The sequence below is a fragment of the Mustela putorius genome, unplaced genomic scaffold (assembly GCF_011764305.1).
Source record: "Mustela putorius furo isolate JIRA1106 unplaced genomic scaffold, ASM1176430v1.1 tig00000992_pilon_pilon_pilon, whole genome shotgun sequence".
In the NCBI taxonomy this organism is placed as follows: domain Eukaryota; kingdom Metazoa; phylum Chordata; class Mammalia; order Carnivora; family Mustelidae; genus Mustela; species Mustela putorius.
In genome coordinates, this window is record NW_025421526.1 from 4,167,026 (window position 1) to 4,182,929 (window position 15,904).

Sequence of the window (15,904 nt, forward strand, 5' to 3'; positions counted from 1 at the left end):
AAGTGTAGAGAACGGGTCTGGCGCTCACCTGCCCCGAAGTTCTAGGGAGGCTGTGGAGGTGAGGGAAGCCGCAGAGGACAGGTATCCACCTGGATGTGGAATGATGGGGCCTCGAGCAGTTTGGAGCAGGCCTGTCTCGTAAAGGCAGCGACAGCTCCTGTGGTCCATGTAGGCCTTGTTATGTAGGAACGGGCTCACTGTTGCTAGAGCTTAGGAAATTTTGCAGTCTGAATTCCTGTGTCACGTTCTTAATTTAAAAATTAGCATATAAAACATTTCTCTACAAACTGAATTTGGTTAGTAGGTGGCTAGGTTATAGCCCCTAATGTAGAAATATTTTGAACATGTGCAATTAAACCCAGAAAATGAAAGACAAAAGCCAAAGGTACATAATGTCTGAATTACTCAAATAGGCTAATGTTTTGCCAAAATCTAATGTTCTCATTTACAGCTGGATAGTAATAAATATTTTAAATATTTTCCTCTAGTTTCAAGACTTAACTATATCACTCATTTATTTGGTAAACACCTCACCTAGTTATTTTATTCGTTGGACGTTAGTAAGCCAAGTGAATACGACAGCGTAGCAAGGAGCAAATAGGGAAACTTAAACCGTCATCTGATGTGCCGTATGCTGTGACAGTGCTTAGTGGAAACTTGGGCAGGAGCAGAGATTAGAGAAAAATTAATGCAATTAAGTGGAAGATAATGGGTTCATAAGCCGTTTTTCAAATTTTTATTTTTGGCACATTTAATTCTCAGTGTGCAATACGGAAGACAGGACTAAGCAGAGCTTTTGGAAACTGCAGTAGAGTTCTTCAGGCATTGTTTTACCTTTTAAGAGCAATCTGCAGTGAAAATGACCTTAGATAATTTTTTTTATGAAATGTATTTTGATTTGTGATGAGTTTGCAGCTTGTAGAGCATTTCTTGTCAAATCATCAGGCTCTTTAAAAACTAGATGAGAGAATTTAAAACATCAAAACATTCTGGTATTATCACTTAGAATCTCTTAATTTCTTTTTCTCTGATTTAAAATCCACTGTCTCAGTGTGTTTCAGTTATTTGACTATATCCAGAAAATCACGTAGAGATTTTACTCCTTCTGCCTGTTTTTCATTTTTAATAGAGGTACGTCTTTGTATGGGCATTAACCTCTGTATTTCACTGCTTCTTTCTAAAGGTGCGCAGGGAGTACAGGAAATTCTTCAGAGCCAATGCTGGAAAGAAAATTTATGAATTTACGCTTCAGAGAATTGTAAGTTTACACTTTCTATTAGCTAATTAGCATTATTGGATTAATTAGTTAATAGCATCACCTCAGGAATAAGTGACTTGTTTGCTAACAATTAAATCCTCGCTGTGTGTGACACTGAGAGATTGTGACTTTTTTATCATTTCCCTCCCAAATTCAGGTAGAATTGTGTCAGAAAGTTATCAGTGGCCCACATCTGATCAATAAAATAATTAATAAATTGTTCAGCATCTGACTTCAGCTCAGGTCATGGTTTTAAGAGTTGTGGAATCGAGACCCTTCATTGGGCTCTCTGCTCAGCGGGGAGTCTGCTTGTCCCTCTCCCTCCCCCTCTGCCATTCTGTTTTCATGTTCTTCTTCTCTGACAGAACATAGTCTGGGGAAGGTGAACCCAAGCAAGTCAGGGGTCTCAGTTCTAGCTACTGTAATGAAAATACCACAGATCGGGGAACTTAAACAGTAAACACTTATTTCTCACAGTTGTGGAGACTGGGCAGCCCAGGGTCAGAGTGCCAGCACGGTCTGGTTCTGGTGAGGGCCTTTTCCTGGTTACCTCACTGGAGGAGACCAAGAGAAGCAAGCACTTTCCCGGGTCTGCTTGAAAAGGGCACTAAATCCCGGGAGCACCACCCCTTGTGACTTTATAACCTGATTTCCTCCCCGAGGTCCCATTTCCTCTTACTGTCCCGTTGAGGGTGAGGATTTCAACATAGGGGTTTGAGGGGAATGCCAGCATCTTGTCCTGCTGAGGCGCCGGGAGCTGCTGCAGGCCGGGGGTGGCAGACGAGGCGGGGGCGGAGGGTGGAGGAGAGCCAGGCTGTGCCAGCGTTCTCCTCTGTCTCCGAGGGTTCAGCCCTGGCAGCCCGGCGGGTTCCAGCATTCCCGAGAGTGCAGACCTGGAGCCAGCTCGCTCTGCCACATACAGGTCTGGGACGTGAGCGCATGACTTCTGTGAGCCTCCTTTTGTCATCTGTAGAATGGAGCGAAATGAAATGTAACGTAAATGTAAAATGAAAGCTCGGACAGCGCCTGGCCCATCTCCGGTAGTCTAGAGCAGTGTGCTGCCCAGTAGAACTTTCTGCAGTGATGAAGATGTTCTCTGTCCTCGTGGTACCAGACAGGGGACTCTAGCCATGTGTGGCTAACGTGAAATGTAACGAACATGACGGATGAACTGGAGTTTTAATTACTTATGATTTAAATAGCAGCCACTCGTGGCTGGTGCTTTCTAGTGTTAGTTGGCTTAAGTATTCATGTTAATGTTAAAGTTAGTATTACTGTTAGCATTCTTCTTTTCTCCTAACCACCTTGGAGCTTTGATTTTCCCAGCGAAGACAGTAAAAAAGAGATTTTCCAGAGGAGTTACAACATTTTATCAACTAAAACATGCTAAATTCCACTACAGACTGGTCTGTTTGATCCCAGTTTATGTAAAACAGTGTCTTTTCAGGCATATTTTACTCATCTAGCATTTTTTTTTTCCTCAAACCCACCATAGGTGCAAAAATACTTCTTGGAGATGAAAAATAAGATGCCTTCCTTATCTCCAATAGACAAGAACTGGCCGCCAAGACCTTACCTATTCTTGGATTCTACTCACAAGGAGCTTAAAAGGATTTTCCACTTGTGGAGGGTAAAAAAAAAAAAAAAAAGCCTTGTTAGGTTTTTTTTTTCCAGAGACTCCTTATCATATTTTGAGTGTTTGAGAAGTGTTAGGTAAAAGCAAATTTTAAGCTATTCTTCCTCTAGCCTCGAGGAGCTGTACCTGAGGGCTTTGGTACTTTTGCATCATGCACTATGTACGTCGCTTTTCATGAGAATTCGAGAGCGGCCGGCGGTTCCCGGGAATGTCTCCTAGCATCCCTGGCTGGAAGGGAGAGTGCATGGCTTCATTCCACATTCCCGCTGCTTTCAAGGAGTTCAGGCTTTTGTTTTGTTTCGATTTGTTTCTGTTTTTCATGTTAACCTGAAAGAATACTGCCAGAGGTAGAGACAATAAAGTCCGAACATTTTCGCACAAGGTAGTGAATTCCTGCAGGTTCTAGGAGTTCACTGTCTGAGCTCTGTTGCACATGTACACATGTACACACGTACACATGAGGACGTGCACACCTGGTGATGCACTGGAAAAGGCTTCAGAGTGCCTCACGACACATTCAAGAAGTTCAGGTTTCGCTCGACCTGAATTAAAGGAAAGTTGAAAATCTATTTGGTAGTGCCTAATATTTTAGCTTCCTTAATTTGATGAAAACATCACATTGTATTTAGGTGTTGCCCAGCGTGAGTACACAGGATACTTGTGTAGATGTTGACTTTATTGTAATAATTCAGTCAGTTCATATATTGAATGCTAAACATGTACGAGTACTAGATATGATGTAATCGTTGATTGAAGGACTGCTATTTAGAAAGTGAATGATTGATGGATGTATCTTCCAGCAAGCTCTTTCCTGCTGGCCACCGTAGGCCTGACCCTTACCAGAATGACCTATGCAGAGGGACGTTATCACGATTAGTGTACTATTGTACTATACTAGTACTAGTGTACTAGTATAGCTCAACATGTGGAACTAGATTCTCGCTTCCATCCCCTCACTTAGTGAGTCGTTTGGTGCGATTCACCAATGTCTCTGTGCTCATCTCCCCTTTTGAGTCTGACGGTGGAACCGTTTTCAGAAATAATGGTGGGGAGCCTATAGTGCCAGGGGTCTGCTCTGCTTCTGCTCCCTGCTCTCTCCCAGCCCCTGAATCTTGCCTATACCTCCCTGGCATTGAGGGCGGGGAATGAGAGTGATGTGTTCATTCCTGAGACGGTGGGCAGCAATGCTGGCGTTCCTTTATAGGATCATGTTATTGGTTCTCAACTACATTTGTAACTGGATTTCTTTGAGTTCGTCCAAAAAACCTTGCCCTGCCCCTCTAGCCACCCCTGTGTCCCTCCAGTGCTAACTCGGGATCCAGGTGGAGGGGAGATTTCTCGGGTCCCATGTCCACCCTGTAGGAAGATAATGGGGGATTCGGAGAAGGATTTTTCCAACCAATGGTTGTAGCATATTTGTGAGTCATGACATCAATTTCATGGATTACTGGCCAGGTTTTTAAACTGAAATGCAGTAGGATAGAAAATAATGGGGTACAGGACATGCTGAAAGTCTTATCTTGGGAAGCTTTTAAATCCGCTGTCCGTGTGTGTGTGTGTGTGTAAATGTGTGCAGTGAGTTGTGATGTACAGTGTCGTTCATACTGTGAGTCTGTGAAAGAGTGTGACAGCCTGAGGACTGAAGGATTAGGGGCGTGGACGTCGCAGTGGGAGGACCAGTTCTCCCAGCAGGACCTGTGCAGCAAGGCCCTTGTGTGTTTGGAAGAAACATACCGAGTCCCACAGTACAAACAACAGTTTTTAAGACATTTTCCAAGATTGACCTTCTAAAATCCAGAAAGGAAAAATGCTCTTGGTTTTTTAAATGGGCATTCGTACACATTTGTCACATTTCGTCTTGTTCTTGATGCTGTTGAGTGGACTTAGTGTATCTAAGACTGAGTAGAGATTTATTTCTATAAGTGATTATCTTTTTCCCCCCTTTTCATTTCTCACAGTGTAAAAAATACAGGGACCAATTCACAGACCAGCAGAAACTTATTTACGAAGAAAAACTAGAAGCCAGTGAACTCTTCAAAGACAAGAAGGCTTTATACCCATCTAGGTATTATGGCTTTTTGCTTTACCCATAAAAGTCAGCATTTTAAAAATAATTCAAATATATTTGTAGGCTGTTTCTAGCAGAGTTTGATTTTAGTAATAGATGAGAGGTTTTTTTAATTTTATGAATTATTTTATGATCGGCTGGACATGAATACACTGAAGCGCATTTGCACCGTGGCTCGCTCTCACGGCAAACGTAGCTGAAGTGAGATTGCATTTGTTGGTTTACTTCGTTGGCTTTAGCCTGAACACCTCACTAAATAATTAGAAGTTGTCCTTTAAAATACAAATTGTGTAGGCTATTAAGATAAATTTACATTGTTAATTCCTTTTAGTTTTCTATCATTTTCAGACCCCGCCTGATCAATTTCTCTTGGCAGTCCTCTGGGACCCCATTCCAGTGAACGAGCTGGGTGGGGCTCGTTTGCACAGTAATGAAGAGTGAACTGTCCCTTCCTGAGTATTGCCAGAGCCCTGGTCTGAGATAGTCTTTGCTAAGTCCTTGGGCATGATGGTAGTGGCCTGTGCAGTCAGATCCCTTCCTTTATTGTGAACCGAGTGCTCAGTAAAAGCAGGAACGCCTGTTGAGAAGTTTGCGCAGTGAAGTCGTCGGTAAAGACTGCTTCCTTGAATATCCGTACATCTCCCAAGTTCATCATTTCTTCTCCAGAATTCCTATCCCTTTTTCATCTGATGTTTCTAAAAAAAGTTAGATTGGACAGTTTCAAGCCAAATCTCTAACAACTTTTAGCTTCTCCCAAAGGATGGCCTAGAGATGAAAAATCATTATCTGCTAAGTATATTCCCAGTTATTACAATATGCTGTGTTTATATTCTCCATGTCTTTATATGCTGTGTTTATATTCTCCGTGTCTTTATGCACAATGGAAGGCTCTTCCTTTTGAAAGCTGAAGTAAACATTGTTGCCAGGCTCATGTGGTTTAAATATTTTAAATGACCCAACTTGCTGGGTCAGCTGATTTGGCGGCTTGTGATGGTTTCCACTCCAAGTCGAACGTAGTATCTAAATCCAGAGTTGTTCAGCGTGTCTGCTCTGTAAAGCACATTCAAACACGAAAATGTCCTATAGACTCTCTCCAGCAACCAGTCCATTTAACTTTCTTGATAGATTTTTAAATTGTAGAGTAATTGTCTTAATTAACATTCCCTGTTGATGACTCTTCAGAAACTGGAAAGAGAAAAATACATCTGTGAAGAAACATTCAAAGGCTCTTAGCACTTTTTATGATTGAAAACATGTTTGAATGTGAACAACAGGAAAAATCTATTAATGTCAAGCCAAGTCCTTTTGGGCTAGTTTTACCCATTTTCAGGGACGGTGGCGCGCTCAGCCGGCAGCGGTCGGAGGGGTGGACTAATTTCCCCTCCCACCAGTGCGCGGAGCCGCAGCCCTTACGGCGGGTGTCGGCCTTTTAATATGCTGGGAGCCCAGAAGCACCGACCGCCTACGTGGGTTTTTCTTCCCCGACCCTCCTCCACCCACAGCACAGGCTTTTCAAGTCGCATCTGCAAATTGACAGAGCTTTGTAGCTCAAGATGAAGCCACAGTTGTTTTTTTAGGTGGTTGTTTTCTGTGTGGGGTTTTGTTTTTTTTTTTGCGGGGATTGGGCTGTCTTGGAAGAGGTTTCCCTGAAAGTGTCACCACGCATGCCTTTAGGGAAATGGGCATCTGAGTGCACAACTCTGCCACTTGCAAGAGGGGGTTTGAAGGAAAAGCGCTCTGGCTCCCAGTGGTCACCTTGTCCGTTCAGGGCCGTGTCCTTGGCGGAGAGGCCTGATTCTTCTTTCAGACACTGCCTGTGGAGGGCCAGACTTACGTGGCAGTGTAGTGCTCTGTAGTGCTCTTGTACAGTGCTCGCTCTGGGTCTGTGCTCCCCCAGACGGCCTCTTGGTTTTCTTATTCTCTCCAAAAAAATGAAATTTCTCTTTAAAACAGGTGATGGTAACGATCTGTGCTCTTTTTTCCATTGCCACATATTGTTAAAGGCACTAAAAGTCCTTTGTGGGCAGCTGTTCACTTTCCATCAGCACATTAGAAGGAACTCCCTTCCCTTCGCATGACACCGCACGAGAGTCTTGACTCTCTTTCTTGCGATTTTTCCATACGATAAGATTTTTATCAAAGTCCTACCTGTAAAATGCCATGATCCCATAAAAAGTATATTTGAAATAGGTTTCAGGTTTCATTTCCAACTTACATATCAGTGACATATAAAATGGATAAAATTAACTTCGATGAAGTTACGTGCTTCAGAATCAGCTGTCACGGTGTTACCTTTGTCCAGTAGTGCCTTCATCAGGAAGCGTTTCTAATGTGAGGGAATTTGTCTCCTGTAGTGTTGGGCAGCCATTCCAGGGAGCTTACCTGGAAATCAACAAGAATCCCAAGTATAAGAAACTCAAGGATGCCATTGAAGAAAAGATTATCATCGCTGAAGTTGTGAACAAAATTAACCGTGCCAATGGGAAGGTAAAAATGCTCACCCTGGGGGCCTGTAAGAAACCCTCCTCAGTTGGGGCAGCCATCTTCTGCTTTCTGATCAGTCGGCTTCGCTTTTGTATTCTCAGCAGAGTTCCTGTAAAGGGAGCTCGTTCCCCTTACCTTTAGATTTAGGTGGGATTTTGCTTGGTCTCTGAAACTTATATGACTTTGATCTAGTGTCTCTGTTCTTAGCGTGTTCTCAGTTCACCTGGGTTTGTGTGCTGGGAGATACAGAAGCAGACGGGCTCTTCCACAAATAACAAACGCTTTAAACTCATGGGCCACTTGGGGTGTTTTGGATCCTTATTTGTTTTGTTTTGTTCTGTTTTAGAGCACATCCCGGATTTTCCTCTTAACAAGTAACAACCTCCTTCTTGCCGATCAGAAGTCGGGGCAGATCAAGTCCGAGGTTCCCTTGGTGGATGTGACCAAAGTGTCCATGAGCTCCCAAAACGATGGCTTCTTTGCCGTCCACCTCAAAGAGGTAAAGGTTCACCTGTTGATTGGACTGAAAGGTCTCTGCATTTGCCCAGTCCCTGAGCCACTGGATTAAATTTTTCCACATCTGAAGAATGTTATTACGTGAAGTTTGTAATGTATAAACTTCTTAATGATTTGCAGATTTTGTCTGTATTCATTCCCATGTAATATCTGAGGCTTGGTTTTTCAGTAATTACAATTAATGAACTGAAGTCGAATGATAAAATCACATTTATTGACTTGTTCGTCAATTCTAATTTCACTGAACAGCTTGGGTTTGCACTCATTGTGACGTGCACTTGTTTGAAAATAGTGCTTGGAAATATCAGGGTGTTTTGTACTTTCTCCTGTTTTTTATCTATATATCAACTCCGTAAATGTTCCTTTGTTCATCTTTAATTTGTGAGTTTTTTATTAAAGAATGTAACCACAATAAAACAACTGCCTAGTAATTTTGACCTCAGGATTTTTTTAACGTTTCTGTGCTTTTTTGGCTTAGCTAGGACCTCCTGATTCGAACGGTGTAGCTGAGAATGCAGGCTTTGGAGTTTGTCTCACTACGTTTACAGTGACCTTGGCTAAGTCATTTAACTTCACGGGCCTACCTCATTCTTCCCTTCTTTAAAATGGAGAGAATAATAGTATAACTGCATAATGTTGTTGTGAGGATTAAATGAGACACGGTGTGCAGTGCCTGTGCTACAGTAAATAGTCCCTGAATAAGCAGGGGCCAGCAAATGTGAATCATATTCAGAGCCGTGTGTCTAGTTGGTGGCGCCTGTCTCGTGGCTTCTACACTTAGGAAAATCCCATACAGTCAGTTCAACCTGTTGCCCCGCTTGCGGATCGTAACTTAAAAGGAGCATATCCAGCCCTAAGACAGTGATTCTGAACCTCGGGTACACTTTGTAATGCCGAAGCCCAGGCCGACCCGCCCCTCCCCCTGCAGTCCCACCGCCTCAGTTTCTTGGAGTGGGGCACACCCTTCCTTTCTGCCAGCTCCCGGGCTTGCCCGGGTGAAGAGCCGCTGCCCTCGCCTATTTGTTGGGAGTGTTCCTGCTGTTCTTATTTTCTTTTGGCCAAATCACTGAGGAATTCTTACAACAGCTCTTTCAGAATGAGTTACAAGTTAGGTCAGCGCTTCTCAAGCCTGACTGCAAACAGACCCTCCGGGATCCTGTCGTGGTTCCTGTGTGGCCGGCCTGCGGCGGGGCCCGAGGCCCTGCTTTCTAACAAGCTCGCAGGTGATGCTGATGGGGCCTCCGGGCCTCCGGGCCTCCGGGCCTCCGGGCCTCCGGGCCTCTACCAGCTTTGGGCAGCACAAGGTTAGGTAACCTTTCTGCAAGTGCTCCGGGCAGGTTGGAAGAAATGCCGCGTTGGTTGTTGTGGTGTATTTGGAAGAGTGAACTCCAATAGCTGATGCTTCCGAGAGACCAGACACTTGTACAGCCCCGCCGGCAAGCCTTACCTCCGGCGCTGTCTCTAATTGTGACAGTCTGCCTCCTGCTTTGTCCTTGCAGGGCTCGGAGGCCGCTAGTAAAGGAGACTTTCTCTTCAGCAGCGATCACCTGATTGAAATGGCCACCAAGCTGTACCGGACGACCCTCAGCCAAACCAAACAGAAGCTCAATATCGAGATTTCGGATGAGTATGTGCTTCCTCGGGTGACTGTGCCGTTTCCCTCTTAGCTCCACTGCTTTCGTCGAGCGCTCCGGTCTCCTCCACGCGTACAGCCCTGCCTCCCAGTAGCCAGTGTGTGTCTGGTGCTGGTTCTAGGTGGTGGATGGGCAGTGGAGGTGCGGGTCAAGTGCTCACTTTCATGTCCCTGACATCCTGTGGAAGAGACAAATACGCAAAAATAAGAAATGGGTGATGCAGCTTTGACTCGTGACAGGGCTTGTGGAGGGAAGCGAGTAGGGTGAGGGCCAGAGGGTCCTCTATTTGACAGGGAGGTCAGGGAGCCTTGTTGATGCGGTGACATTGGACTCGAGACTGGAATCAAGGGAGCAAGCCGGGCAATAACCTGGGACGTGCCATCCAGGACAGGGGGCAGCAGGTGCAAACGCCCTGAGATGGGAGCGAAAGTGACAGACCGGCAGAGACCGGGCCACGTAGAGCTGGGGAGCTGAGGTCGGGCGTTGAGACTTACTGTGGGTGATGGGACGCCATTGCGAGCTTTAAGCAAGGGGATGGCATGATCCGATTTGTGATTTTTCAAAGATTGCTTTGGCTGCGGTGTGGAAAATAGCTCTAGGGAGGCAAGAGTGGAAGCAGAAAAAAGTTCGGAGCTTTTCGGAGCTGTCTAGGATGACGTGGCTTGGGCTAGGGTGTGAGTGGGAGGCAGTGAGAAGTAGTCAGATTCCAAATGTTATTTGGAGGAAACAAGAGGGCTTATTAACAGATTAGATGTTAGATTTGGGGCCTGAGCCCAAATGGTGGTACCATTTACTGCAATAGATGACACGGAGGAAAGAGGAGATCTCTGAAGTTTCAATATTGATTTCGATACTGCATTTGTGATGCCTTTTTTTCATACTAGAGAAGTAGAGTTATAGAATAAGCTTCCCATGTTGACTATAAATTTGAAATTTTGCTTTTTTTCCCCTTCACGGTAGGACTCTAATTATAGGTAGTGATCGTTTACATGCAGGTTGGAGCACCCCACACACTTACTAAATTTATTGATCTGATATCACTTGAATGAATTTGAGTCACTACGCTGATACCTGATGGGTTACTTTGCTTTTCAACAGACTGTTTACTACCTGCTTACATACTTAGCGTGGATAGAGTAAGAATTTTACGTAACTGGATTGCTCAAGAATGCCTTGATTTTCTCATTAAGGTTTTACCAGCGTATTCTATTTCACTTCTTTCTAGAAGTCTTTCTAAAGCAAATTCAGACCCATTCTTATCCCTGTGTAAGCCAAACTAAGTCTTCTTGGTGCTTGGGGATTCACAACACCAGAGCCCTCTGTTCTCACTGTACGTTAAAACCGACTTCAGGTTGGTGGAAGATGGACCTTTATGTATCCTCTACATTGGAAATTGAAGTTTGGACTAAATAACTCTTCTTGTCGTTGGGTCCTTTCTCATTAAACAAAGAATCTTAGGAAAAAATATATAGTGGTCAGTTGGGCTCCAGTCAGTTAAGGTTTTAAGCTGTCAGGGCCTGTTAGAACTTGAAACTCCCTTTAGCTGAAATGCGTCTGAGCTCGGGAGGCAGGCTTCCGTGTCGGTGGAACTGACGGTTCCCACCGACCCCGGGAAGGTCCTCCGTGTTCCAGAGGCAGGAGCTCCTTGGCACGTGGATGCAGCAGCCTCCTCCCCGGCTCGCCGCGTTAACGAGGCTGTCTTGGCAGAGAAAGTCGCGTGAACATGCAGGCACGAGGGATTGCTACTGTTCAGCATTTCTCGAGCTGGTGTTCTAAGGACACTGTCTCTGCCTTGAGGAAAGTGCTCGGTGGACGTTTATAATCCTTCCTTACTTCAGCTCTTCCCAGATGCGCCGTCCTGTCATACGTCATGACCCTCCGGAGGGGCTGGGTGGGAGGGAGAGTGCGAGCTGTGGCCCTCGTACGTGGTCAACCACAGAGCCCTCCCGCGGGTCTCACGGTGTGTGGCTGAGGCTCTGCCTGTGGGAGAGCTCGCTCATGGGTGGCACAGACCCTGCCTTGTCACGGGGTAGGGAGGACAGTGGTATGACGTTCCGAATTGTGTCACCTTGCAGTAAACATCCTTGGGTACCAAGTTGACAAGGGTGGTCACGTGAAGAAAGCAGAATGTCTAGGAGCGCCGTAAACGGGTCTGTAACAGCTTGCTTTCTCCAGTTCCTAACTGGTGGTTGGTTCATAGAAATGAAGTAGCTGATGGGACCCTGCACCCCTGCAACATGGGGAGCTCCCGGGCAGAACAAGGGCCCGGGGAGGCCTGATTCATAACCTCTACAGCTCTTAGGCAGGGATTATAGACTTCCTGGGAGACCCTGTTAAATTTAGACAAAATTTGACAAAGTCAGTGGCAGGGGTGCTCATGATGTATTTTTCTCACCCGAAATGGCTTTAATCTATTTCACTGCTGGCTCTACAGTTTAGTATTATAAATGGAGCGCAGCTCAGTGACTGAACCTTCCTCAGCAAGGATCTCGGAAGTAGGAAGTAATTATTTTAATAAACCCAGTCTCCATAGTCATTCTGGAGAAACTGGATATCGATTTCCAGGAGGAGAGTCACAGTTCTGTTTACTCCTTAGGGCGGTTTTAACCTGCTTTGTAATTCCCAACCCTTCAAATCCCAGACTTTTTAGTCCGTAAGTACATTGCATTTTAAGGATGATGTTAAATAAAATGTGTACTATTTCTAAAAAAATTTCTGAAAATGAAGTCCTGAACGTGTTGGAAAAAAACAAAATGAATTTGTTCTGTTAGGTATTTTAAACACATGTATGTATATGTACATGCGTACACACATGATGTATCATTTCAATGTAGACAGTTGTTTTGTGAACATTTCAAATCAAACAAATCATCTCATTCTTTCTGCTGTGAAGTTCTGACTGGCGTTGATGCAGTGGAAAGATGCATTTAACAAGATTGTTCTCTGGAGAATGATTCTTCTCGAAAGTAGAAGTAAATAATAGCACTTGCCCCGCAGGTTTATTTCAAAGTCACATTAACACACGTGTCTTACTAGGAATAGTGCAGTGCGTGCAAATACCTCGGACGTCTTCGCTGTCGTCAATTCTGGAGCAAATCACACGTGTGAATCATGAACATGAAGACAGCCAATGCCAAAGTTATGGGGACAGGAACTCCCTGTACTTTTATTATACTAAAAGTGGTCTTTGAAAATTAAAATTTCCAAGTATCTTATTTTTTTTTAAGATTTTATTTTTATTTATTTAACAGAGAGAGATCACAAGTAGGCAGAGATGCAGGCAGAGGGGGAGAGGGAAGCAGGCTCCCCGCTGAGCGGAGAGCCCGATGCGGGGCTCGATCCCAGGACCCTGAGATCATGACCTGAGCTGAAGGCAGAGGCTTTAACCCACTGAGCCACCCAGGTGCCCCCATATCTGATTTTTTTAAGTGCGTGTATTGGCATTAGACTTGGAAAGTGCTTTCCTTCTTTGAGGACATAGATGTAAGCTTATGTATCAGTGATGCGATTTTGGAACTACAGCTCTTTTCTTCAGTGCTTTCACGTTGAAAAGAAACAGCCCATTTAGAAGCTTGGACGGACCATCCTGTTAAGCCAAGTGATAAATCAGGAGTTTATGTGTCACATTTCACTCCATTAGATCAAAGTCTGCAAAGCACAGGCTCTGTAGACCTTGACACTGAGACTAGTGTGCACAGAACATAGCTGTTTTGATGTTTGCACGTGTGGTAGATCCAGTGAGCATGTGATCTGCTGTGTGGTTGGTGGAATGACTCAGCTGTGTGCCAGCAGCTCAGAAAACTTCCCTGAGAAGCATACTGGAAAGTGGTAACGTTATCCTAACTCGTACGGTGGGGAGAACAGCACTGGCTTTGAGGTGAGAGCGCCTGGGTTCTAGACCAGCCATGCCACTCTCCTGCCTCCTCAGGGATGCCGTCCTTGTGGGCAGGGACCTCACGGGATACATCTGGGGGTCCTCCGCAGCACAGCCCCGGAGGAAGGTGGTATGCTTGTGGCAGGAGGGTGTGAGAAATAATCTTGTGGACAAGCACTTGATCCCTGGTGGTCTGTGAGAGGAAAGATCGGGACTAGACTGTGGTTTCCCACGGTGGGCCACATAAACTCCTGGTAGTTACCGGTAAGAGGTGGCTTTGTGTGTACACCGATAGATTTTGTAAACTCTGTAGTTTATATATATATTCTTAATATCCATTTGGTGGATATTAGAAGAATATAAGGGCAGATCAAACTTGTGATGTTGTTATGGTATCATTCCATAGGTCACTGCTTTTTGAAATATATTTACTTACGATAGAAACGACTATTAGCACAGTATGTAGATACACAAAACCAGTTTAGGAAATAGGTGACTAACCAGTGTTTGGAAGCCATGGTCTCTGGAGGGTCTCTAGACCCCTTTTCCTTTCATTTTGTGAAATTGAATAGGACTCGTCCCCCGTTTCTATGTTTGCTCTGTAAAAATGGAGGAAAGTAGGAGAACCGCACGCTGGGCTTTCCATTCTCAGCGTGGAAATAATTCCTCTTAGCGCTTCTCACTTTGCTGGAACATGGTGAGGTAATGAACTTCAGTTTCCTTGGATCTAAGTGGTGGTGACAGCGGGAAGTGCCGAGGGAATGCGGGAATGCTCGTCAAGGTCAACATCCATGAAGAAACAGAAGCTTGTGTTCGTGTCGTCATCCGCTGTCGTGTGTACTTTAATTTGTCCTGTTCTCTTCTTCTAGGTTCCTGGTGCAGTTCAGACAGGATAAAGTATGTGTGAAGTTCATTCAGGGCAACCAGAAAAACGGGAGTGTCCCAACATGCAAACGAAAAAACAACCGCCTCCTGGAAGTTGCCGTTCCTTAACCGGCTCCTCCTCTCTGCTTTCACGGACTTGTTTCGTTGTAATAGTGCAATTTTGTTTTGTTTTGTTTTGTTTTGTTTGGGGTTCATTGTATGTTTGGGAGTTGCCAAAGGCTAATACTGTTAGAGATCCTTGGCAAAATAAAAAAATATTTGACTAATCAATTTTTATTATTGGAATAGTTTTAACCCTTATTAAAATACACAGGAATATGGAAGCTAACAGTGTCTGTGCCATGTCATACGTGTTCTTTGTTTAGCATCATGTTAGATCTGTGTACCCGCAATCAGCATATTACTCATCAGTCATTTCTATTTCTAAGTAGAGGAAATGGTCCCAAAAAGTAATTGTATTCATGCATCAAATATTTATTGAGTGCCACCCCCTGGCTGGGCACGGTGCTGGGTGGCATAAAAACGGACTAGGAAGGTTTTGTGTTTCTTAGGCCATGGCATTCTGGCTGGTGCTGTCCTGACTAGGGCTAGGAAAGGTCAAAGACGTTGAAACCAAAACAGTGTAACTATTGCCAGTGGAGACACCATTATTCCAAATCCCGTAGCACAGTCTCAACCACTACACTTCAAGAAGGGCTGGCCCTAGAAGTAGAAATCGATGACCAAGTGAAATGCCTCTACAGGTGGTTTCTGTTTGAAAAGAGAAAACTGACATTTCAGTAGGACTTTTGTTTGGCTCTTATCATTGCTTTTAACAGTAGAAAACAGAGTCATTCTTACCGTAGAAAAAGTAGCAGAAGTAGTCCTGTAAGATTATATTTTCCTGTTTCTGGTAAACCTTGTGTATGATCCTACATAGTGAATATTTGCAGTGTTGTTTTCATCCTAGTCTGAGTAAGTATTTTGAACAGCTCATACAGTTAAGGGCTGACGGCCTTTCAGATCGTGGCCAGCATTCTGTACGATGTGCAATGAACATCCCGGATCTTCTCTGGAAGTTTTATTTATAATACACATTTTGTTGTAGGAAAGAGGTGATTGGTACATGGCCCATATTTTAGTCAAGGAGCAAAGTTGTTTATACTAATTTGCAGGACGTTTTCTTTTTCCCCAAATTCATAATAAGGATTCATTTTGGAAGCTATATTTTAAACTTTGGAATCAAATTGTTTCTTCTTTGGGAGGATAATGTATATACATTGGTATGTTAAATAATAAAACTGTTCTAATTTGGTGCCATTTCCTGGATCACAACTGTATTTTTGTATTTCAAGCTGTGTTCTCACATTGTGTGTCAATGTAATACCACACTGAAAAGCTTTATCGTTCAAACATTTTGTGTCCTCTGTGTAATTGAATCCCACTGACCTTTTATAAACCAGAAACATTCATTGAAAGTATTTGGGGGGTGACTTTCTTTTAATTTTTGTACTTCAAAAAATATCACCCCCATAAAGAAATTCTCAGAAGCCTTAGTGTTTATTGGTGC

General features: G+C 44.1%; 1 protein-coding gene across 3 annotated transcripts in view; it reads left to right on the forward strand.

The window, feature by feature from the left end:
* The window catches only part of MYO1B (myosin IB), a 176,631-nt gene extending 160,977 nt beyond the window's left edge, over positions 1–15,654 (forward strand). For all 3 annotated transcript variants that reach the window (XM_045086522.1, XM_045086523.1, XM_045086524.1), the window contains 7 exons: positions 1,184–1,258; positions 2,754–2,888; positions 4,853–4,959; positions 7,317–7,449; positions 7,793–7,945; positions 9,462–9,589; positions 14,340–15,654. In XM_045086522.1, the coding sequence (XP_044942457.1) occupies positions 1,184–1,258; positions 2,754–2,888; positions 4,853–4,959; positions 7,317–7,449; positions 7,793–7,945; positions 9,462–9,589; positions 14,340–14,463 (855 nt within the window). In that variant the 3' untranslated portion in view covers positions 14,464–15,654. The remainder of the gene's footprint in view (positions 1–1,183; positions 1,259–2,753; positions 2,889–4,852; positions 4,960–7,316; positions 7,450–7,792; positions 7,946–9,461; positions 9,590–14,339) is intronic.
* Positions 15,655–15,904: the final 250 nt, after the last annotated feature.